The 26,265-nt window shown below is 38.5% G+C and overlaps 2 protein-coding genes across 6 annotated transcripts in view; one reads left to right on the forward strand and one right to left on the reverse strand.

The window, feature by feature from the left end:
- Positions 1-6,525: 6,525 nt before the first annotated feature.
- Positions 6,526-26,265, reverse strand: part of daw1 (dynein assembly factor with WDR repeat domains 1) — a 51,168-nt gene continuing 31,428 nt past the window's right edge. For 3 of the 4 annotated variants that reach the window (XM_088380818.1, XM_088380817.1, XM_088380815.1), the window contains 3 exons: positions 25,730-25,821; positions 8,465-8,547; positions 6,526-7,565 (listed from right to left, as the gene is read on the reverse strand). The gene's annotated coding sequence lies outside the window, so the exon portion shown is untranslated. Of the gene's footprint in view, positions 7,566-8,464; positions 9,437-25,729; positions 25,822-26,265 lie in introns of all 4 variants that reach the window. The other variant, XM_088380816.1, reaches the window with a different exon arrangement.
- The window catches only part of sphkap (SPHK1 interactor, AKAP domain containing), a 43,646-nt gene continuing 24,391 nt past the window's right edge, over positions 7,011-26,265 (forward strand). Inside the window, exons 1-2 of one of the 2 annotated variants that reach the window (XM_088380810.1) lie at positions 7,011-7,124; positions 25,898-25,963. In XM_088380810.1, coding sequence (XP_088236936.1) covers positions 25,920-25,963 — 44 coding nt within the window. In that variant the 5' untranslated portion in view covers positions 7,011-7,124; positions 25,898-25,919. The remainder of the gene's footprint in view (positions 7,125-25,897; positions 25,964-26,265) is intronic. The other variant, XM_088380812.1, reaches the window with a different exon arrangement.

Consider the following 26,265-nt stretch of genomic DNA (forward strand, 5'->3'; position numbering starts at 1 on the left):
AGGGCGGGTGTGGCACTTTTCACTTTCAGTTCAGCTTTGGCCATGATTTTTCCCTAATGAAATGGCCTGTTATTAATACACCTGAAAATGGAGGCGTACCCAAAGGAGTGTCTGTGTGACGTCACAGATCAAGCAGCCAATCAGAAAGTGGGGGTGAGGGCGGGTGTGGCACTTTTCACTTTCAGTTAAGCTTTGGGCATGATTTTTCCCTAATGAACTGGCCTGTTATTAGGTACACTTGAAAATGGCGGTGTACCTAATGGAGTGTCCAAGTGACGTCACAGATCAAACAGCCAATCAGAAAGTGGGGGTGAGGGCGGGTGTGGCACTTTTCACTTAAACCAGGGGTGTCGACCTCCAGTCCTCGAGGGGCCGCGTTCCAATATGTTTTCCAGGTTACCCTCGTTAAACACACCTGCGTGAAAAGTTTTAGCTTCTTTCACGTTCAAAAGGAGCTAAAAGTTTTCACGCACCTGCACTTAACAAGGGAATCACACGGACACTCTATTAGGTACACCGCCATTTTCAAGTGTACCTAATAACAGGCCACTTTATTAGGGAAATATCATGGTCAAAGGTCACAGGTTTCAAGCTCTAGTCCTCGGGGCCGCATTCCAACATGTTTTCCAAGTGACCCTCGTTAAGCGCAGGTGCGTGAAAAGTTTTAGCTTCTTTCACGTTCAAAAGGAGCTAAAAGTTTTCACGCACCTGCACTTAACGAGGGGATCACACGGACACTCCATTAGGTACACCGCCATTTTCAAGTGTACCTAATAACAGGTCACTTTATTAGGGAAATATCATGGTCAAAGGTCACAGGTTTCAAGCTCTAGTCCTCAGGGCCGCATTCCAACATGTTTTCCAAGTGACCCTCGTTAAGCGCAGGTGCGTGAAAAGTTTTAGCTTCTTTCACATTCAGAAGGAGCTAAAAGTTTTCACGCACCTGCACTTAACGAGGGGATCACACGGACACTCCATTAGGTACACCGCCATTTTCAAGTGTACCTAATAACAGGCCACTTTATTAGGGAAATATCATGGTCAAAGGTCACAGGTATCAAGCTCTTGTCCTCGGGGCCGCATTCCAACATGTTTTCCAAGTGACCCTCGTTAAGCGCAGGTGCGTGAAAAGTTTTAGCTTCTTTCACGTTCAAAAGGAGCTAAAAGTTTTCACGCACCTGCACTTAACGAGGGAATCACACGGACACTCCATTAGGTACATCGCCATTTTCAAGTGTACTTATTAACAGGCCACTTTATTAGATAAATAAAACTTTAAATAAGAAAGTGTAGCGAACGATTCGGTGAACGATTCTTTTGAACGATTCTTTTGAACAAACATTTTGAGTGAACCGATTCTAAAGATTCAATTCATCAAACTGGAATGCACATCGCGAGTGCAGACAACCACTGGCTGCGTGGTTGATATAGCAGACTGGTTAGTGACGCGGGCTTTTGTTCGGTAAGACTGTGGTTCGATCCCACGTGAGAAAACATACCCATACATGCTTTTGATGTGCAATTCACCCTTTTATTTATTCTTTTTTTTACGTCGTGTAGTACACAACGTTTTACACACGTAAAACACATATACATATTGTCATATAAAGCAGTTAATCAAATGTCAGATTTTTGTTTTCATGCCCAAAAAAATAAAAACAAGGAATAAAACACCAGACAAGTTTGAACAGGTTTTAATGTTTATTCAAATAATAATAATAATAAAAGTACATTTCAAACCAGCAATCTAATGTGAAATTGCAGTAGATATATGCATACACGTTATTTAAAAACTACTATAAGTGTTGTAAAATCAAGAATACCCAAAGAGAAGCATAATCTCCCTGTTGTTGCATAACGGCGCATCCATTCATGCAATAAAGTTAGCCGTTAGCTTGGAGAAAACGCGCATAAAAGAAGTGGTGTTTCAGTGAATGGTTCTTTCTTTCCTTGGCAAATCGTAAATCGACATTCTGGCTTACATAGTTCACGCCAGGAGGGAGACGCAACACGTTCACTGACTGATCCGTTGATGCACGGGAAGGAAGGCAGTTGTCCCATTGAGTCGTTCGCAAACGGGAAAGTCGGCATTCTTTCCCTCACTGATCTATTCTCACGATGGACTGGAAATGCAAATCACACTCATTTTTTTTTCTTCGTTTTGTTTTACGGCAAGGTGGCACCAGCTTCAATGGGCATTACCGACACCTACTGGTTGAAGTCATATGAACTGAAAAAAGAACGAATCACTTTAGGAAGTGATTCATTCACTCTCGTTCACTGAAAATATTCGTTCTTTTGAACGAACTGTTCACTCACGAGCCAACACTAGTGTAGGTGTTGTATTATAGAAAGAAATGTGTTAATTACCCAAGCAACAAAGTGCACCAAAGGGTCCCTGGTGACTGCAACAATGACTTTCTGATTGTTTGTTCTAGGCTGACAAGTACAAAGACACTCCAAGTTTTTCCCCACAAACTAGGGTAAGGATTTCAAAATAGGGTTTCAACCTAGGGTTAGGGTTTCAAAGTAGGGTTTAAAACTAGGGCTAGGGTTTCAAACTAGGGTTAGGGTTCCAAAATAGAGTTTAAAACTAGAGTAGGGTTTCAAACTAGTGTTTCAAACTATGGTTAGTGTTTCAAACTAGGATTTGAAACTAGGGTTAGGGTTTTAAAATAGGGTTTCAAACTAGGGTTAGGGTTTCAAAGTAGGGTTTAAAACTAGGGCTAGGGTTTCAAACTAGGGTTAGGGTTCCAAAATAGAGTTTAAAACTAGAATAGGGTTTCAAACGTTTCAAACTATGGTTAGTGTTTCAAACTAGGGTTTGAAACTAGGGTTAGGGTTTTAAAATAGGGTTTCAAACTAGGGTTAGGGTTTCAAAGTAGGGTTTAAAACTAGGGCTAGGGTTTCAAACTAGGGTTAGGGTTACAAAATAGAGTTTAAAACTAGAGTAGGGTTTCAAACTAGGGTTTCAAACTATGGTTAGTGTTTCAAACTAGGGTTTGAAACTAGGGTTAGGGTTTTAAAATAGGGTTTCAAACTAGGGTTAGGGTTTCAAAGTAGGGTTTAAAACTAGGGCTAGGGTTTCAAACTAGGGTTAGGGTTCCAAAATAGAGTTTAAAACTAGAGTAGGGTTTCAAACGTTTCAAACTATGGTTAGTGTTTCAAACTAGGGTTTGAAACTAGGGTTAGGGTTTTAAAATAGGGTTTCAACCTAGGGTTAGGGTTTCAAAGTAGGGTTTAAAACTAGGGCTAGGGTTTCAAACTAGGGTTAGGGTTACAAAATAGAGTTTAAAACTAGAGTAGGGTTTCAAACTAGGGTTTCAAACTATGGTTAGTGTTTCAAACTAGGGTTTGAAACTAGGGTTAGGGTTTTAAAATAGGGTTTCAAACTAGGGTTAGGGTTTCAAAGTAGGGTTTAAAACTAGGGCTAGGGTTTCAAACTAGGGTTAGGGTTCCAAAATAGAGTTTAAAACTAGAGTAGGGTTTCAAACGTTTCAAACTATGGTTAGTGTTTCAAACTAGGGTTTGAAACTAGGGTTAGGGTTTTAAAATAGGGTTTCAACCTAGGGTTAGGGTTTCAAAGTAGGGTTTAAAACTAGGGCTAGGGTTTCAAACTAGGGTTAGGGTTACAAAATAGAGTTTAAAACTAGAGTAGGGTTTCAAACTAGGGTTTCAAACTATGGTTAGTGTTTCAAACTAGGGTTTGAAACTAGGGTTAGGGTTTTAAAATAGGGTTTCAAACTAGGGTTAGGGTTTCAAAGTAGGGTTTAAAAGTAGGGCTAGGGTTTCAAACTAGGGTTAGGGTTCCAAAATAGAGTTTAAAACTAGAGTAGGGTTTCAAACTAGTGTTTCAAACTATGGTTAGTGTTTCAAACTAGGATTTGAAACTAGGGTTAGGGTTTTAAAATAGGGTTTCAAACTAGGGTTAGGGTTTCAAAGTAGGGTTTAAAACTAGGGCTAGGGTTTCAAACTAGGGTTAGGGTTCCAAAATAGAGTTTAAAACTAGAGAAGGGTTTCAAACTAGGGTTTCAAACTATGGTTAGTGTTTCAAACTAGGGTTTGAAACTAGGGTTAGGGTTTTAAAATAGGGTTTCAAACTAGGGTTAGGGTTTCAAAGTAGGGTTTAAAACTAGGGCTAGGGTTTCAAACTAGGGTTAGGGTTCCAAAATAGAGTTTAAAACTAGAGTAGGGTTTCAAACGTTTCAAACTATGGTTAGTGTTTCAAACTAGGGTTTGAAACTAGGGTTAGGGTTTTAAAATAGGGTTTCAACCTAGGGTTAGGGTTTCAAAGTAGGGTTTAAAACTAGGGCTAGGGTTTCAAACTAGGGTTAGGGTTACAAAATAGAGTTTAAAACTAGAGTAGGGTTTCAAACTAGGGTTTCAAACTATGGTTAGTGTTTCAAACTAGGGTTTGAAACTAGGGTTAGGGTTTTAAAATAGGGTTTCAAACTAGGGTTAGGGTTTCAAAGTAGGGTTTAAAAGTAGGGCTAGGGTTTCAAACTAGGGTTAGGGTTCCAAAATAGAGTTTAAAACTAGAGTAGGGTTTCAAACTAGTGTTTCAAACTATGGTTAGTGTTTCAAACTAGGATTTGAAACTAGGGTTAGGGTTTTAAAATAGGGTTTCAAACTAGGGTTAGGGTTTCAAAGTAGGGTTTAAAACTAGGGCTAGGGTTTCAAACTAGGGTTAGGGTTCCAAAATAGAGTTTAAAACTAGAGAAGGGTTTCAAACTAGGGTTTCAAACTATGGTTAGTGTTTCAAACTAGGGTTTGAAACTAGGGTTAGGGTTTTAAAATAGGGTTTCAAACTAGGGTTAGGGTTTCAAAGTAGGGTTTAAAACTAGGGCTAGGGTTTCAAACTAGGGTTAGGGTTCCAAAATAGAGTTTAAAACTAGAGAAGGGTTTCAAACTAGGGTTTCAAACTATGGTTAGTGTTTCAAACTAGGGTTTGAAACTAGGGTTAGGGTTTTAAAATAGGGTTTCAACCTAGGGTTAGGGTTTCAAAGTAGGGTTTAAAACTAGGGCTAGGGTTTCAAACTAGGGTTAGGGTTCCAAAATAGAGTTTAAAACTAGAGAAGAATTTCAAACTAGGGTTTCAAACTATGGTTAGTGTTTCAAACTAGGGTTTGAAACTAGGGTTAGGGTTTTAAAATAGGGTTTCAAACTAGGGTTAGGGTTTCAAAGTAGGGTTTAAAACTAGGGCTAGGGTTTCAAACTAGGGTTAGGGTTCCAAAATAGAGTTTAAAACTAGAGTAGGGTTTCAAACTAGTGTTTCAAACTATGGTTAGTGTTTCAAACTAGGAATTGAAACTTGGGTTAGGGTTTTAAAATAGGGTTTCAAACTAGGGTTAGGGTTTCAAAGTAGGGTTTAAAACTAGGGCTAGGGTTTCAAACTAGGGTTAGGGTTCCAAAATAGAGTTTAAAACTAGAGAAGGGTTTCAAACTAGGGTTTCAAACTATGGTTAGTGTTTCAAACTAGGGTTTGAAACTAGGGTTAGGGTTTTAAAATAGGGTTTCATCCTAGGGTTAGGGTTTCAAAGTAGGGTTTAAAACTAGGGCTAGGGTTTCAAACTAGGGTTAGGGTTCCAAAATAGAGTTTAAAACTAGAGTAGGATTTCAAACTAGGGTTTCAAACTATGGTTAGTGTTTCAAACTAGGGTTTGAAACTAGGGTTAGGGTTTTAAAATAAGGTTTCAAACTAGGGTTAGGGTTTCAAAGTAGGGTTTAAAACTAGGGCTAGGGTTTCAAACTAGGGTTAGGGTTCCAAACTAGAGTTTAAAACTAGAGTAGGATTTCAAACTAGGGTTTCAAATTATGGTTAGTGTTTCAAACTAGGGTTTGAAACTAGGGTTAGGGTTTTAAAATAGGGTTTCAACCTAGGGTTAGGGTTTCAAAGTAGGGTTTAAAACTAGGGTTAGGGTTTCAAACTAGGGTTAGGGTTCCAAAATAGAGTTTAAAACTAGAGTAGGATTTCAAACTAGGGTTTCAAACTATGGTTAGCATTTCAAACTAGGGTTTGAAACTAGGGTTAGGGTTTTAAAATAGGGTTTCAAACTAGGGTTAGGGTTTCAAAGTAGGGTTTAAAACTAGGGCTAGGGTTTCAAACTAGGGTTAGGGTTACAAAATAGAGTTTAAAACTAGAGTAGGATTTCAAACTAGGGTTTCAAACTATGGTTAGTGTTTCAAACTAGGGTTTGAAACTAGGGTTAGGGTTTTAGAATAGGGTTTCAAATTAGGGTTAGGGTTTCAAAGTAAGGTTTCAGAGGAGTATTAGGGTTTCAAAGTAAGGTTTCATAGGATAATAATATTAATAACAATAATAATTATTATTTCATCAGTAGTATTTCATGAACCGTTAGAAGAAAATCCTGGACATGTCAGCTTGTCATGTCAGATCCCAGAAAGTAAAATCTCCTTTGACCTACGTATGTGGTAGTCCTGTTAAGAGCTCACCATGCAGCTTTGTAATCTGCTTATTGTAGGTGCACCGTAGAGAAACTAAACATTTACCTTCAAAGAGTAGACTTTATGCTGTACACAAATGTCTTTTGTAGATGTTGATAAAAACAAAACACCTTTTCCACAGATGGTCAACATCAAATTCTGGCACGTTTTTTGTTTTCTAGTGTGTCTGATAGAACACATACTGAGCCACATATTGTTGGATGTTGAGTGGATGTCCTTCAGGGGTTGTCCAACATGTTGGAAAAAAAATCAGGTAAATAGACTTTGGAGAATTGTAAAACCTTTGCAAATGAATACGCTGCCACTAGCAACCCATGACGACAAAGAAGCAAATGCTATAAAATGTCTACAAATGATACTTCAAAACTCAACAGATCTTAGATGCTCTACTGGACCATAAAATGACCACTGTCAAGAAAACAATGCTGTGACACACATCACAGTTGAATGTGACTTACTCCCTAGTGAGCTGTTGCTGCTTAGCACCCACTCTACTCAGCAGGGATTAGGCACACCAAGACGTACACACAAACGTACACAAACACACAATGAAATGCAACCCAAGCAGCAAGTCAGCAACACCAGGAACAATTTACACAACGTGAAGCGGTCTGAACCTGACTCTCCACAAATGGTCAAATTGCAACCTGTGATGTTTGGTGAGTGCCTTTGGAGTTCTTTTATTAAGTCTCTGTTGTAGCCTAAAGATTTTTGTGTGTCTGCATCATGCTAAGCAGTTTAGTTTAGTGAATGCTGTTGATGATTTGTTGATGACATCATCATCTTGCTTTGTGCTGGGGTAACAGGTACAGTAGATTAAGTAGAACTCAGTGGTCATTCCAAAAGATTTTTGGTGAGCACAGATATTGTTGTGAAGGTGAGTTTGCTTTGGCAGATAGCAACATTGGTCCAACTCAATTAGTTGACTATCCCTCCTTTTGTTGCGCATCAGTAAACAATGTGTGCTTGTTGAGGGGGCCTCTGCTATCTCTGGGGATGAAGTCATGGAGGTGGTTGAACAGCTCCTTGGTGGAAAAGACCCCAGAGGTGGATGAGATCTGCCCGGAGTTCCCAAAGACTCTGGATGTTGAGGAGCTGTCCTGGTTGACATCAGTGGAAGTTGTATGGATGGACGGATGGATGGAGAGAAACAAGATGGATGGTTGGATTATGAACTATGAATTTCAAACAATACAGCAATGCAGGCAGTGAATGCTTCATAGTTTGAAACCCACTTTTTTTTCTTTCTGTCGCTTTTTCTCACCCGCATTCTCAATTACTGGTTGTCGCACTAATCTCCACACGAGTTGTTTCATGAGCATAATTACAGAGCAATTACTGAGCAGGCCACTAACAAACTATTGTATTCTTTTTCCAGAGCTTGGTTATTAATAGCTTGGGCAACAATGGCATCTACGTCATCAAAGTCCAATCTGACCATCACATGCTCCCTTGCTTTCAATATTCATGTCACACTGAGTAAAAGAAAAACTATGCATTTTTTTTTCAAAAATAGGTTTTGTCAATTGTTCACTGACACTCTCATAATTCCATACTTACAAGCGCATCTGTATTGTCAAAAATAGGTAAAATGTTTTACCGAACCTCCAGAAAAAAAGCAACATTAAAAAAAAAAAAAAAATCAGTCTCTATTCGCACATCCAGAAATTTTATGAGACCAAAGGCCAGTATTCTTCTTCTCAGGTCATAAATAAAAAGTTGCCATCATGATTTGTAAAAAATAGGTCATAACAATGTTTAATTAACTTCAGTGTATGTACATGTTATCATAAGATGACCCAGGGAAAATACACAATGGCCTCGGGCTTTAATTTCCTGTCTAAAAATGTGACAAACAAATACCAGAATTACAATTTCAAATAGGATAAGGGTTCTAATTCTAGCCACTTTTCATTTGTCATCAATTGAGATGAATCATTAAATAGCCATGTTGAAACTGCGTTGGTTTTGTCCCCGCTTAAGGATCATTTAAATTTACGTGTGAATGGTTGCATGCCTGGCGACCAGTCTCGGGTGTAGTCAGCCTTTCGTCCAAAATCATTTGGCATCGCCGACACGACCCTGCATAATAAAGAAAATGAATGAGTGGTCATAATGTTGCGGCTGCTCAAAGTAAAAAACAACATTGTACATGTATTCTACTTTCCTGTTTGTTTATGAACCAGATTGTGTTTACAAGCTCATTCCTTTCCACCCAAGCTGTGGGACCACCTGTCAGTGCAAATGCATCACTTACAATATCTTTCTGACAACTATGGATTTTTTTTTTCAAACAAATGGATTTGGCTTATATCAGTGTTTACCCAGGGCCCAACTTCATCTTGTATTGATTTGAGATTATAGCACTGTTAATCTCAATAGAGCTGCTGTCCAAGTAGACAAATATTATTTTAAAAGACCTCAGTTCTTCTACACAGGCAAAAAACATTCACATTACAGCGATATTCATTAATGCCCTCTGCCGTCATCTGACGTTGGTGCTGAGGTTGAATTCTCAGGTGTCATTTTCCCTTAAGTGAACATTCATCATCAACAGAATACTCAGCAATATGTGAGTCAGCTCGCATGCAATAAAATGCATTTTTTTGTGTGTCCACTTTACAGTCTCGAGAGACTTGATTTATGCTGTATAGTAATAATGAATTCCTGGAGGTTGTGGAGATTGCCCGAGTCTGTAATTATGGTAGAAAATAAAAATTATTTTAAAGTGGAAACAACAGCCTGTTATGGTATACACATTAGAAATACATAATCATGTTTGGAAAAAAGTCAAATGGAGTCTTACAGTATATCTCATCTCATTGAAGACGTGGTCACATGGAGTCTCGTTCCCAGATGACTTTCAAGTTTTCTTGCATCTGCAAGGGTGATTTCTTGTTGCTGTCCCCTCACCAAGTGTTTGCTTCTGTTCTTTTGGTAGCCCAGACACCTTATCTACCCTCAGGGGGTGCTAAGAACCATGTAGACAAGAGTGATAATGTGCCAAGTATGAAGATGTGTAAGGGAGGGCGGGGTGTGTGTGGGTTTTAAGTGGATGATGAAGGGAAAGTAAAGAGGGTGATACGGCAGGTGAACTAAAAGGAGGCAAGTCTGTAGTGTCAGGAGGAATAAAGAGGCTGGGAGGAGAGGTGTCCCACTCGTAATCCTGTTAGAGAGGCCCAGATCAAGTTGGCATTGATGCTGCCACCTCTGAAGAGATTTTCCTGCATGCTTTTGAAAAGGTCTGCAACGCGCCTTAGATTTTCTCTAATTGAATCCTGTTTCACTGTCACACTCGACCTGTTTCTTCTGTGCCCGTATTACTCAGGTAATTCACTTTAAGATTAAGATCGTTTGTCGGTTTGCCGATATGAGCGTACTACAATATTGCTGGAGAAAAATGTCTGAGCCCATACAGTACAGAAAGTGTGACACAATTATTTCCTTTTAATTAAATTTTGCATTTTTTCAGTAAAAAAACAAACAAAATTATTGTCAGTTTTTTAGGGGAGAGGCTGGAACGGATTAATTGTAATTCCATTCATCTTAATGGGAAAAGATGATTTGAGTTAGTGCTTTGACTGACAAGTGTGGTCAAGGACAGATTAATACTCATATCTCAAGGCATAAATGGCTGCGCTCGTGGATTTAAAGTCGAATATATGCGCATTTGTTAAGACTATAGTTTAGACATAAACTAACCTTTCAACTCATCCGCAGTCGATCAGGAAAACAGAAGCCGACATGAAAGAGTTCATTCCCTCTACCCTGAAGCACATTGCACCAATCAAAAATCATCGGCACAAAAACATTTTTATAAAGGTGTCTCCAGGGATATGAATTCACAGAACATTAGGGTAAATGGAGTGTTGTTTTGATAATTGGCTTTCAAACCTCATTTCTCTCTGTTTGTCTTTTAACCATTCATTTCTTTCTGTGCTTAAAGGATGTGTCCTTGTGTGCAATACCGCTGAAGGGATGCTTTCTGAGAAAATTCTAATATTGTGACTTGGCACTCTCTCTTTTACTATGAACACAAGTGTATTTCCACAAAAAAGTGTTGGAGCCTGAATGGACGCCACCAGTGGCTGGTTAGGGATGACTGTGGCCTTATCGTCACCAGCCGAGAAGCCCCTGGATCCCTTGGCTCATCACCAGGAAGCAGATTACCTTCCTCCTTAATCTCTTTTTTTTTTTCCTGATGTACAGAGGGGCGTGTAATGATAAAAGCCCTGGACACCTTCCTTAAAAAGATCCACTTGGAGCCAAGCCTGAATGATTTATTGTCTTGGACCAGCCTTTTTAATGACACGTTGTCCAAAGTTCATAAATAACGATTATAATTCTGTTTTTTTACTGTGCATTGGTTTATTTAAATTCTTGCTTAATTAAAATAGATTTCAGGGACAGAACATTGCGCACTCCATTTTTAATGCCAATACTGAGACAACTCGAAAATGTCTGACCTCACCCTTTCTTGAACTGGTGACTTACAAATGACTCCATTACATTTAATTCAGTTTCATATCAAATAACATGATCTATTTTTTTGCTCATATACTACATGCAATTGAATTATATTTAGAAATCACCGAATCTCCAAAGTATGATCGTGAGATGAGAAGCTATGGATGTTCTGTTTAACCTTTTGAAAGTAATAAATGACTATCCTATGGTCCAGTGGAAGCTCAATATAGTGGAATCTCGATTTAACGCACTAATAGAGGGAAAGGGTCATTCCTAAAGCTGATTGTCCGTTAAATTAAAGTACTATTTTTAATGGCCTAAAAACACCCAGTACAGTACAACATGTGGGATGTTGCATTACTGATTCAACGCCTGCGTAATAAGAGTGTTCGAAAAAGTTCAAGTGTCTTTAGTACAGGGAGGTAACTATTATAATAAAGCAAAAACAATGGGAATAAAGGAGTGGATCCACTACCATAAACTGTTACATTTACATTTATATTATATTGATTATACTTTCTAAGGTACATTACTGCATTTTAATGTTGATCATGATGTTGGAGCATTAAGGTTTTTTTTTTTATGGTGGTACTAATGAGAGTTTCTAGACTGTGTTTTTGGCAAGAAATAGCAAGAAATAAACTGGCCATTATTCAACTGTGATTATTATTCAGACTGTGCCTTTGCAGTCTTTTATAACAAACATGAGTTTTCAACTCAGTTTGTTATGAAAGACACAAGCAAGGTCATCAAAAGTGTCAACGAATCATCTTATTCTTACTCAGAAACACTAAATAACCTTATTTTACTTCCCATTTGGTCTCTTACAAAGAGTCTGTAGCGAGAATTGGATTTTTAATCTGTCTGGATGGAGTGTGCTCGGTTTCCTTGTGACTGACTGCTTCCAAATATATTGCATGAGGAAAGGTCTTGGCCTCTAGGCTGACATCAAATTGCTTTGAGTGGTGGGTGGGTAGAAGTCTTGTGGCGGAGAGTTAAGATTGTCTAGTGCTTCAACTTATTTTTCCTATCATCTCATTTTTTTATTCCGCCTCTTTGAGAGGCTTCTGACTACCTGACGGAAGAAATATTCAATTGTTAGGGATGTGCTGCACAGTATGTCATGATAATACCTTAATTTTAAACTTGCAAACATTCTAAAATTGAAGTTAAGGGTTGCTGCGATCCTAGTAAAAAAATAAAATAAATAAAAAGCCTGGAGCTTTTTAGTTATACTTATCTAATTGCATCTTTTAATATGATAATTCCTGATGGGGTTCCCTGACTTGTAGGTTCCTGCTTGAATCCCTCAGCACACTGCTCCACTGCATGTTGTCGCTCATTAATATGCAATGTGGAACTACAGTATGCAGGTTCTTATAAAAAAAAAAAGGCCAAGGCCAAAGCAATTTCATTTTCTAAGCAGAACCTTTGAAGAGTTAATTTCAAATGCCCTCCAACCACAGCTCAATCTGAATTGCATTTGGATGGAGAAAGTCTTGTGTTTAGAAAAAAAAAGAAAAATGGGGGAATGGTCGATTTGCCATCAGTTAAAAGGCAAAATTGACACAGCAACACGTAAAATATAAAATGTCATGAATACCTGATTTGCCCTCAAGTGTGTATTCAATCTCTGTGAACTATGGCTCAATCTTTTCCTTCAATTTGGGATCACAATGCTACCGGCATTTGTCTTTTTTTTCTTGCAGCCAGGGCCCTACCCAGTCCATTTGTGGCATGAGATTGTTTGCAATTAACTCTGTCAGCTCTGTGTTAAAATAAAACTTTGGGATGTCTGCGAGTCTCAGAAAGTTTGCCTTCAGAAATATGTTTTTCTTATAAACTGCACTGATTTTCTCAAGGTTTTCAAACATATCTTTATCATATTTCAAAGATTTTTTTTTTGCTGTCGTGGTCACAGCCACCTTTTCCGATTGCTATTTGGCTTGAATAAGAGAAGGAATAAATACAAGTTTCCAGCCAAGCGGTGACCCCGAAGAGGATAAATGGTACAAAAAAAACGGATGGACAAAAGATGGTAAATGTCCCTTTGCTTTGTGAGCAGCTGAGTCCAAATGTCAAACTAAATCATCAATTCTACCAAAAGTGAGATGGCAGTGCACTTTAACTTCCCACTCCTACCGAGGTTCAAACTGTCATCTGAGTGAAAAGAACCTTTCACTCCAAGCATGTTTAATCAGTAAATTGAATTATTGAATCAGTCCAAATAGAACCAGACTTGGAAAGTACACAAACACTTTGTCCAACTACAAACAAAACAAATCCAATTTGTCAGTCTAACGCAATACATGCGTAATGGGAGTGTCTACAGCATGTAAACAGCTAATCAAACCCGTCTAGTCTATGACGGTGATCCACACACAGTATTTTTATTATTAAACATTTGTAATTTTGTTATGATGGTTTTTGCTGTCATTTTAATCCTGGTGTGGGTCTTTCCAGCAAACTGAATTGCACCAGAGTTCATTTGTTAAACTGAGCGACTTTCATACTTGGCCAATTGAACCAAATTACTGTATGAGGAATACGTTTTAAATAAATTTCAAAATCTCACGTACTCCCCTGGAGTGCTTTGACGTACCCCACGGTGGGATACATACAAACAAGATATAGCCATTTCCTCTAAATATTCTGCACTCCCAATTACAAGCTTCGACCATTTTGGTTTGCTCCATTAAACAGACTAACTCCCAACGAGGCAACTGTCCAGACTGAGGTGTTTGGGTTTTGAAGGGTCATGTATTTTCCACACTATAAGGCGCACCGGATTATAAGGCGCACCTTCAATGAATGGCCCATTTTAAAACTTTATCTATATATAAGATATACGTATACATTTGGCCCGTGGGTCGGACTTTGGACACACCTGTTGTAGTGGCTCAATATTGGTCCATATAGGCGCACCTGATTATAAGATGCACTGTCGGCTTTTGAGAAAATTGGAGGTTTTTAGGTGCGCCTTATAGTGTGGAAAATACGGTAGTTCACATGGAAGCATAGAGGGTCAGTAGGGAGTGTTTGTGGAATCAATGGACTTTAATTGAACTGATATGGTGAGTGAACAATGCAATAGATCACTAGAGCTGTACCTTTCCGACAAACTGGCCAGCCGGCTTCCTTGGTACGCAGGTCAAGCAGAGCAGAGGTTGTGTTTCTGATGCAACGCCTTCTCAAGATTGAAAGATTGCATGCAACCCATACCATGGCTCTTATTCGCAACAAATGACAGCCTCAGTTTAAACCCCAAAACAAACGATCCTCTTTGCTCTCCTTGTTTCTTAAACCATTTTCTTGACTGTCAAATTGGGTCCCTTAGAAATGTGTATTTTGGCATTTCTGTCGAGTGACCCTCAAGCATTCCATTTATATCGTTCCCATTCCTGTCTAATATTTTTGTGCCGCAGCAAAGAACAATTACCACCTGCCACAACAGTCAGTCAGCAAAGCAAACGCCATATCTTGAGACTTTTCTCCGAACAGGAGTAGAAGCTTGTGTGAGTGCTTGGGAGAAAACAGCAAAAGAAATATGGTGAAAGGTCAAAATTGTCTTTTCTGGCTCCCAGTTGATTTGCCTACCCACTCGGGAATTGAGGCAACAAACACTGTTCTTTGAGTGACTCACCATGCTTGAAAAGGCGATTAAATTCTGTCTTTGCCCCTCTCCCCAGTTGCCAAGTAAATGGGGCCACCTCCCTACAGATCCACTACATGAAATGACCTGTGGCGAGGACATCATCGCTTCTATTTTCTAGTTGGCAGGAGGCCATATTTTAATATTAAGATCGACGCATTCTCTTTTGCCATCATGTCGTTTTGAAATGTATTTTTGAAATGTCGTAGTTATTGCGCGAATGCACAAGCAGCAGGCACATCTCTTGACTATTATTTATTATCCCCACGAGTATCACACAGCACTGAATGACTGGTGACTGCTGTTATCAAGTTGTCCTTTTTCCTCCTCTTATTTTAAAATTGGTCATCCTCCTCAAAGGAAGAGGGCATTTTCAAGATACCCTGCAGATTGCTTATTTCACGGCCCATGTGCATAGTTTGACACAAGCCCTCTATCTGTAGCGGCCTCCTTGCTGAAATACAAACACTGTCTGGCCTATACTCAAAATCATTTCTTTTAAGATCACGCTATTGCCACCATAAAGCCTTATTTATCTGCACATGCCTGAAATGGCATCTCAACATTTCACTGTATTTTTGATAACGTATCTGACTAAAAGCTGTACATACTTTTGAAAGCTGATATCAATAAAAACACCATAACAATTATTCTTTCACAAGTACATTATCTATATTTTTTTAATGCGATAAGCTAAATGAAATGACGTAACACGCAAATATTAAATACATTAATCTGACTGTGTAAAATTGGATTGCGTATTAAAAATTGTCTGACAATATTAACATGGAGATGTGAGGAGCGGCAGAAACAGGCACTTGCCAATTACAAGCCTCCTCAAACCAGTTAGTGAGAGATTGATTGCACAATCTGCGCCCACTTTTCATCTCATTCATAATTTTGAATTGGAAAATTCGGACATTTTGGGGGATTTGAAAAGACTATCAAATCTGATAACTAATTTCAAAAAGAACATTAATTAATCATTATTTATGTTTTATTTTTCATGATGCTGCAAAAGCAATGCCTCCACTCCCCCATCGTTTTTTTCTCGCGCTGCTCCCATCCCTGTTTGGAGGTCAATCTCATTGTAGCTGTTGGTCACACTTCAGAATCAGCATTCAGCCTGATAATTGATTCATCATCAGCAACCCTTTGAAAAATAAAACAGCCCTCCTGATTGCCAATGTTCTTTACGCCCATTTTATCTGTCTTACATCAAATGTACAGCTCATCCTTACAAATTACACTGTAAGCAGTTGAGATGAATTGTCTGTGCAAGAAAATGACACGCTTCAACGAGATGATTGCAGATGCGCATCTGTGACCTAAATAATGCCATTTTTTGGCATTCTAATAAAAATAAAATAAAAAAATAAAAAAAAGATGTACACTATTTTGTGTGATCTGAAAAAGAATATAACACTTAACTATTATTTTCTTTAGAGCTAGAAATTAATGTAGTGACTGTTTGGTATTTAAGTGCTTTATGGCTTTTATAAGCATGTAAAACTACTGCACATCATATTCACTTCAGTCTCACCAAATTAAATCTAACACCAAAACACAGGTTCATTTGTTAATGGATGATGTCAAACAAGCAAAAGCACTGAAATTAATAATGTGACAACGTATCGGTGACACCATGTTTTGTTTACTGTTGTGATTGTGTAACCTAATTAATTTTGCCATGTTTGCAGACTTTATATAATGGGGAGGAAGTGTTTGAGCTGAGTCAATAAGTGGTTTCATTTGAGCTAAATAATTACGCTAATTGCCACATGATTGAAAAAAATAATACAGAAAATTGATTTTATCGCTCGACGCCTTTCACTTGAATTCATCCATTTCAATCAAGTTGTGGATAGCAAAAAGGGGTACATTGTAAAGGTTCAATGATTCTAAATCTTTCGTAAATCCTGTGAAAAATAGCAGAACGATGGAATCAGTCCCAGTTGACATTAATTGACCTCTCTCTCTACTTTTTTTTTTTTTCACCTACATGGTATTTAATTAAATCATTTTCACTCTGCTTCTGCCTCTGGGGTGGCATGTATTGGAAAGAAGGAACAAGAATGTAATCTTAGCTTATGCCTCATTTTGCCATTAACTGTAATTGGCTTCTAGTTCCATCTTGAGCAGCTTGAGGGGACAAACTTTGTTCCACAAGGAGAAAATTAGACAGATGCTTCGGTGTCTCCCCCTCCCTTTCCATCTGTCAAGCTTTCTTAAGTGCATTTGAATCATGAAGAGGTCCGACCGGACCATGGTGACGACCAGCCCGTCATTGGGTTCTCATGTGAGAGTTAAATAATTATTTTCCTCAATCCCCGCCGAGTACGACACAGGAGAGTATGATTTGTAGCTCAGCCAATGAGTGCGATCACACCATTTGTAACACGTCCCAGGTTCCCCAATGCTCATTGCTGACAGTCTCTGCTACCCAGGTACTAGCTCCCACAGTTGATGAGTCAGAAGAGGGGGCAGATTAATTTCTCCATTTCCGTTTGAGTCAGATCTTTGATACACTGCAAGCACATGTCAACCTGACCCACCGTCACCTCAAGGGAAGCTTTATTAGCACTACCACAAAATACTTTTGATTGTCCCTGTGGAAGTTGTAAAGCTTTATTGGCATTTGATAAGAACTCTCCAGTATGATCTTTATAATTATCTTCTACTCTCCTACTCTAATCTCATTGATTATTGTTTAAATGGAGAGAAATGGAAAGCATCTTAATCCAAAAATACTTTTGTTTGATGTAACACTAATTGATTTTTTTTAGCTCTGTGATTAGCAGCCGGTGACTCCTTAGATATAAGATCACCCTCGACCGTAATATATACATTTATTATTATTGTAATTAACATTATTAATGTTCTCTTTATAAATGTTACGGTACAGCATTAGATTTAATAGCGTGTTAAATAAAACGATACATTCAGAGAGACAGAAAAGTAATTTCTTATCCTCTTGGGCAACCTACTGTTAAATAATTCCTTTGGAAACCCTATGCTACATTGAAACAGCATTATAGTGAATAATCATGTCATTCCATCTGCGCTGTACGCGTGCTATAATGTTGTATTTTAAAAAGAAGGGGGATTCTCCATTAGGGTCCCCTTGTACTGGCGGGTTTCAAATAACAGCAGAATGAGAGTTTGCCCTGCTGGGAATGGATTTTCTAAAATATAACCAGTGTTAAAATGTTTGATATATAAATTGCATCTCAAAAAGGAATGTTACTGTCAAGCTGCTACTACTTTGTTGTCTCATTTTCACATCTCTGCTTTTCTCCAATATGCCCAGAAAGTCTTTCATTCGTGCCAACAATAATTATGTCTCTTAATTACATAGTATTTACAGAGACAGACAAAGCAGATTTGATCTGATACATGATACATACAATGTGCATAATGCAGGCAGGATAAAAATACAGCTTAGGCTATTTGGCTGCATTCAGGCATAAGGATGGCTGACATGATTTACTGCCATACAAATGAACATCACACTCCTGCACACTCAAACACACACACATACATCTCGCACGAGAACTTCAAAACAGATATAGATATAGAAGGACTCCTTGTACATAATTTTTTGACCTATACTGCTATTTCAAATGCGAATATCCCGGGGTGGGGTGGGGGGGGCTCATACATACTCTAGTCACCTCACAACACGAGAGAGTCCTATCGATTTGTGGGTAATGCTAATGTACGGTTTGGGCTAGTGCTCCTCAGCTTTCACGCATTGCGGTCTAGGTCATTTATAGAACAGGCTTGGACAGCGATAGTGCTATGGATCTTTTCTTCCCTATGAAACAAGATATTGGTAGCCTAAAAGCATGGTTGCCTGAGTCATATTTGAACATTTGCAGTAAACAAGTTAAAAAATAGGCTAATTGCATGTATTGTAATTGTCATGGTCGGTCAATGATTTAATTAAATGCAATTGCATGTCTGCTTTTGACTTCAACTTTAATTGTAGATCTTCAAGACTGTCATGACTGTGCAAAAAATAACCATCCATCTATTTTCTACCACTTGATGATAACAGGTCTGTGCATACTGACTAACGTTGGGACTGTCTAATGAGCACTGAAGCATATGGATTTCAAAAGACTGACAAATGGTGAACTGTAACACTCAAACTGAAGTGCCACATCGGCAAGAAACAATGTCGTACTGAAATTTTAAATATCGGGTCACCCAAATCTGTCTTCGCAAATGCAGTGCTGCGGCTTCAGGACGAAAACAATTCCCCTGTCTGCAAACTCCAAAATACCACATGTGGTTTATTTGTGGCATATTTGTCAAAATAAAAAAAATAATAAAAAAGATTTTGGAGTAGAATGGATCTGATTGTGATGCAATTACCTGCATCGTCTGTTATGTTAATATTGGAAGAATTTTAGTATTGACTATTGTGTTAGACAGTGTTTAATAAATGGGTAATAAAATCCTTCACATCATATAATTCAACCCTGCTCCATTCGTAAAACCTTGTTTTGCTGGGCAAAACCAAAAAGAATATTGAATCTAAATGACTGTGTAATCGTATGTATCAATTTATGGCAAGCATATGCTTGACTGTTCCCTTTCAGGGCATTTCTGGAATTATCTTGAAAATTACACGCTCTGTTAGATTCTTATTTGCATTCCGGTAAAGAAATGCCGTCATAGATCAGAATCATGCAAAGAGACTATCAATCAACAAGGAAATGTGGAAAACAACATTTCCTGCACATACAGAGAAGCAGACAAATCCAGTGACGATACGTAAACAGTAGTTCATGTTTGCACAAAAGATGATCTCAACAAAGACAATCATTGCAAGGAGAGATGAGAACCTTTCGCTGCACAGGTCTAACCTTGTCTTTAATGATAACACTTGCCACGCCAATTTGTCTTTTCTATTGTCATTGCTCTATTTCCTGTCTCGTTAGGTTGACTGGACTAATTAAACAAGCATCTGATTAATGCTTCAGCAAACTCCGCTCATTACTCTGAAAAGGTGCCTCATTAGGTGGATTGTCATTATATTCTTCTAACGAGCAGGATTTTCAAAACGTGCTCTCTCGAAAGATGCTTTCAAAGGTAACCATTGTTCTCAACTGTTGTCAGCCCCGTGACCTACATTTCCCTGCTGCTAAATCACAACACAATTTTAGATGTTTAAATTTCAAATGTTACCCAGCACTATTTTTTTGAACTAATAGAGTCATCACATGGCCTGTGTTCCTGTTCTCTGTGGCTGTGCTGCACAACTTTCATATGTCATGTACTTATCGTGTTGCGTGCTAGCCTCGGGGGTCTTCTCTCTTTCTTGACAGCCATGGAAGAGGCCGAGACTGTCTAATGGCTTTTGGCAGGGCATAAAATTGGTCAAATGGCAGATCAAAAGCGCAAAGCTGGAAGACGCTCAGTGAAAATTTTGCATTTGATGAAATTAGAGCGCCAACACTGTAGCACAGGTGCATGTTTTGAAAGCTGCATTTCCTTCTTCTTTCCCCCAAGTGATGTCACACATTAGTTTTGGATTTGAGTGAGCTTTTTCTTTTGCAGTAGAATCAATAATTGTGCTTATGTTTCTTTTCTTTCTTGAAGTCTCTTTCACCGAGTACTACTCACATTTCTTGATGGACACTTCTTTTTCAGCACTGTCAATTTAATGCATCATGATTTTATCATCATCTAACGCACCTCATTAAGACTCCCAAGAATTGAAATGTGCAGCAGAATGTTTGCAAACAGCACTAAACCGTCTGCTTAATTGATTTGAAAACGGCACACTCAAATTTAAGTACCTCAGCTTTATAGCTCATCTTAGGCCCGCTTACTACTCAACGTTTAATTGTTAAATGATGCGGATAAAAGGTGCAAATCTGTTTAAGAGGAGAAAGTAACTGCAAACATTTAAGCCTGTTACATTTTTTCAAGCAATTTTTCAAGCAATTGAAATTAGGATGATTGTATTGTCATTGTACGACATATATAATTTGTCATACGCAACGTCAGAATTGAAATCGTAGGTAAAGGGGCAGAAAACAGAAAGATGGATGATAGCGCACATGATGAAGGGAAGGTCACGAGAGCTGACGGTTGGTTGCACGCTAAACCCAAAGGGTTCAACTGCTGCACTAATGAATACCACAGAATTGATTTTATACTCTTAATAGACTATTTCTGGAATATATGACATTGGTCTGAAAGGCACAGAAATTCAATTGAATATAGTTAATTTTTTCCCCCCCTGTGAAATTATACACTTAATCATTAACGCTATCTTTCAGGCTCCATCTTGTCTCATTTAGGTGCTCAATTTACATAATTCAAAATGTCTAAAGATAGCCATGAAGTGTAAATAATGCAGAAAACCATTAAAGGAACCTCAAGCAAACATATGGAGGGAAAGAGAAAGATGCCAAGTGAGGATATCTGTTTTGAAAGCATGTGTGATTTTAGTTTCCTGACAGGAGCCCGTAAAGACCCCCCCTGGTGAACCAACCAATAATGTTTCAAAGCGAGTAAATATACAATGACTCATGAGCGGCGCTTGGACAAGTCCAGCAAGGACCTACAATAAGAAAATAGCTGCTTGACATTTATGTACAATCTTTACTCTTAATACTGACTGACATCAATGCCTTTAGCAATTAAACGGCTATAACCGATGTAAAGAAAACAGGAAATGCAAATATGTAATTTAACCTGTGGCTGTTCTAAAGGCCTGCAAAGTGCAAACCATTTTGACCCCACCTTATACCCTTACAGTTGTTAACCTAATTTTCAGAAGCATCCTTGCCACATTAGTCACTGTATTTTTAGAATTATAAGCCTATAGAGTAAGTACGAGATGCTCCGGGCTGTAACACACTCACAACCCTAATGAGGGTCATAAACTAAACGCATGAGTCACATGTAGAGCTACTAGAAGAGCTCTACAAAAATGCAGTGACACAAACCACTTCAGTGCATCCCATTTGGCTTCACATGGGAATGTTTCTCATGCAATTCAATTCTACTTAAGAGGAATACTTTAAGGCTTCTTCAACTCAACAATGATCCATTTACATGAATCTGTCAAAACAGAAAGGAACATCAGATGTAGGCCATATGAGCACTTGGGTGCTGTTAAACACAAAATGTGAAACAAATTAAAAACATCTTTATACTGCAGAAAAGCAAAGACTATCAATCGAACGATCCCTTAAGTGACTCAAAGTGCTCAGCTGTTTTGAGCCTCGTGACCAGAACCGGCAGTGTAATACATCATCAGATTGTGCGAAATAGACCCAACGCCTGCTTGTAGCGCAGCGCACATCCATAAAACCTCGTATTACCATGATAGCATACTTGCCCAACCAAGTGTCAAGTGCATTTGGATTTGTCTGTATACATAATGACAAAAAGGCTAGAAGATGTATTGGTGTGTTTGATAGAGGTCCTAAGGTTCTTTGCGTGCACACAAACGCTCACAAAAGCATTCAGCGTTTCCATCTGAGTCACCCCAAACCATCTCCCGCTGGGCACCGCAGTCACACCTGACAGGCCACATCAGGCACAGGGACACTCATCCACCAATCCATCTACACGCACATTCCATTACAAATAAACAAGCGCTTGATTGTGCATGTGTGTGCCTGGGTTTCCAAAAGAGCATTTGCGACAGACATGCATTCACAACACACACAAACACATTTTGTCTATAATCAATTGAAAATCAACTGTACTCAACCGTATGAGGTGGGCAGAAACACAATGGTGATTTGCTTATATAGCGTATACATTTTTCTAATGTATTTGTAGCCTCTGGGTGTGTGCCATATATAGATTATTCCATTTAAAGAGTACCGTATTTTCCGCACTATAAGGCGCACCGGATTATAAGGCGCACCTTCAATGAATGGCCCATTTTAAAACTTTGTCCAAATATAAGGCGCACCGAATTATTAGGCGCACCTTCAATGAATGGCCCATTTTAAAACTTTGTCCATATATAAGATTTATACATTTGGCCAGACTTTGGACACGCCTGCTGCAGTGGCTCAATATTGGTCCATATATAAGGCGCACCTGATTATAAGGTGCGCTGTCGGCTTTTGAGAAAATTTGAGGCTTTTAGATGCGCCTTAGGTCAAGTGAATAGGAACTTTACTTCACTACGGTCATGTTCCTCTTGGTCAGGAACTGTCAGATGCTCAGCACATTTTGGGCAGGTGCATTGTGAAACAGCCACAAAAATCACATTAAAGAAAATTTAGCAGGAAGAAGATAATCCTTATTTTAGGTTGGAATGTTTTTTTTCTGACACATCACGTTAAAGTAAAGTTAAAAAAGTGAGCCGAGACATCACGTGATGCAAACAAATGGTCAGCACCACTACCACCCGGAATTATTTCTCTAACCAAGTGTCACGCTCTCCAGACATTGCACATTTTGACAGAGTTGCCGATCACATCTTGGCCATTTGCAGTCAGGAAAAATGAAAAGCAACACAGCCAGCAGGAGCATTAACTCAGCAACGTCTGTGCCTCCTCCCTGCTGGCTGAGTGGGATGGGAGTGAAACACAAGTGGGAGAAAAGATAAGAGAGCCGAGCGACACAGAACAGACAAAGAAGCAAATATGAGCCGTGTGTGAGTCACTGTGCCAGCAGATGATCTGTGATTGTGTTGCTCTTCCCAAAACACAAGAACGCATTCGAGTATGACGGCATAAACCAAAATACTCTCGTATCGATGATGCATAGGCACGTTTTCTTTCCGACAACTGCAATACTCGTGTTTTCGTCAGTGAAGTACAAAAGAGACTATAGGAGATCAACATATTGATCAAGAATAGTTTCACCGACATGAGTATTGCAAGTTTTATTGAACACAGGTACACACGCCCATCTGTTTTTTACTTCACTACATTCAGACAAGCAAGCTTGGCATGGGAACGCTGGGTTATCAAATATGTAGAACATACACAGCAGGGAGGAGGCAAGAGTGAAGCTTGTTAGGGCATCAAAGTGAGTGAGGAAGAAGGTTGATGGCAACTAAAATTTGAAATCTATCTCAAGTTTCGGAAATAGATGAATCTGTGAAAGTGTGGTGCAAGATTTACGTGTTGGGTTCAAAAGCCCCTTCACATGTATTTATTTATATTTCAAGTTTGGTTGATTTTTTGTAGTGTCTTGAGCATTTCTCATGTCATTGGTGGTGAAGGTAGCATCAAATATTAAATCTAAATTCATGTAATGAAATGTTGTCCACTTCATGCTTGGGCCTTTTTAATCTCATGACCATCATAGGAAGGTGCACGTCCACAGATTGTGTTGCCACTTACATTTTATCGGACCTCGCAACCATTCAAGCATGTGCTGTCATCTCTGATTTGGGCGAGAAATCAAAAAGTTGCCCGAGGCAATGCTTGAAATTTTTTAGAAGTTTGCCCGTGTTACCTAAGGTTCTTCTGTAAATAAACGTGTCCAGGCACAGCAGGCCTATATTCCACATCAGTGGCTAAAAAAAAAGCCAGAAGCAGTGGTGCCTATGGGCAAAGAGAACAACACACTCTGTGGACCATGGTAATGGGTAGTAAATGTCAGCGCGTCGCTCACCACCTCTCCACCTATCGTTCATCTTTTTGATCCTTTTGATCCGTTCTTTCACTGTAACACATTGTTTCTATTTTATAATGTCCTTTGCTATTTTTAGCAAAGCCTTGGTGGCACCATGGTTGGTGCAGATGGTTTGAAATTGAGAGGGGTTGGTTTAAATCCTGCTTCAGACAGATTTTCAATCCAACTTCATTTTTATCTAATACCTTTCATATAAGAAATTATGTTCTTGTATTATTATTTTTTTTATTCATTCAATTTAATTTTCACTCGTTACACTTTGGTTAAAATTTCCACATTTCAGCACTTCATAGGCAATTTTTGCAGATTTTTTTTTTTTTTTTTTTAATATTGCACATTTTCTTCCTTCCTCACCAGTCCAGATGTCTTGTGACATTATTTCAGCCTAACACCTGAGACGTGGTTGGGCTGTCACACAGCTGTCATGTGTGAAAACTGGTGATGTAAATAAACACGTGTCAGTACTGTAGGCTTCACGTGGATAAGTAATTTATTAACCTTGGATAACATTTGCTTATGTATTTGGGCAGTGTGAAGAAGGAGATTGTGGATTTATCTGGTACTCTGACATAAGCGACCGTCGTGAACAACAATAAAGTTGTGTGATTTGATCTGGGCATAATGGTGACGGAGTGACGGACGGATGACAGAGTGATGGACTGACAATGACAGTTTTGGTTCGCCTTGAAATAATGACGGATAAAGGATGGGTTGCCCCATTTTGATTGTATTTGCTTCAGTGCCCAGAATTATGCTGTTGTCATTTTTGGGGTAATCTTAATTAATGTCAGATTTAAAGAGATTTTAACAGACAGTTGTTTGCTGTACAAGCTTCTCACACATTTAAATGTTTTTTCTATCTTCTAGTGTGGTGTTTATACTGCCAATCAAATAAAAAATATATATTTTGTTGATGAAAACCGGGAAGCTAGGTCTCAGGCTGTTAAATACATAATGAACCATACAAAAAGATATTTTCTTTGAGGCTAGACTCAAATGTTTCTTATTTTGTCATGAATATTTTATGCAATTAGAGGAGGCATTAAAGCATGTAAAGAGTGAAAATAAACAGTTAGGTTTAGGAGAAAGGGAACATGGCGGCAAGGGTGTTTTGACAGATTTATGTTGAATATAACAAAATATAGAGCTTAAATGAGTCAGTTGATAATACAATCAGTTGAATACTGAACATGAAGAAAATGATAGAGCAGTTCCCACCAAGCGATTTGATTGGACAATAGTCGTTCCACTAGAAATGACGCACTGGGACTGTACTTTACATGAGACTCCACCTCACAGGCATTTGCATTTTTGATGTTAATTGGGCCGACATGGACAGTCAGTGGTGATCTAACATTGCTGTGGCTTGTTAAAAACATAGCATCCCCAAATTTGTTTTTTCCAGAAATAACATTTGATTTTAAAGTTGGAATGTTCATCGACAAAGACAAGCAAAATAATAATAATAATAATAATAATAATAATAATAATAATAATAATAAAAAAGGTACTCACATTGTTATTTGCATGTCTTGAAGCAGGAGAACTTTTGCATTTTGGGCTTTTTTGACTCTTGGTCACAGTTTATCCTCTTCTATTCCATGTTTCTGTCAAAAAGACACAAGAAGATTAGAGTTACGTGAATCTGCAATTCAATAACCAAACAATGTAAATGTCTTTCAGGTCATCAACGCGGGAAAACACAATGTTGTCGTCACTGTTTTCAGCGCTGCGCACCTTCACCGAGCTGTAAGTGAAATTCTTGTTTTTGTTATTGTGGTAAATTATTATCCATCCCACGCAAGTTACAAATGCTCAGTTTTTATGAGTCATGTTATTTTGTTGTCAGTAAGTGTCAAACATTATGATGTGCCAATGACTGTGTCACTCTACTTGCTATCAAAGTTACGGTTGCAGTTTAGTTTTCTGTTTTACTATTGACAGCTGTGATGATATAAAACAATATCAAAATGCTACTGAATGTTGAATGTTTTTTATGGCTCAAAATATCAAAGTAAATCTAATGGCTCAAATATTATCCTCAATGGTAT

Source organism: Syngnathus floridae, chromosome 7, assembly GCF_059516105.1.
Source record: "Syngnathus floridae isolate MCC-2025c chromosome 7, RoL_Sflo_1.0, whole genome shotgun sequence".
In the NCBI taxonomy this organism is placed as follows: domain Eukaryota; kingdom Metazoa; phylum Chordata; class Actinopteri; order Syngnathiformes; family Syngnathidae; genus Syngnathus; species Syngnathus floridae.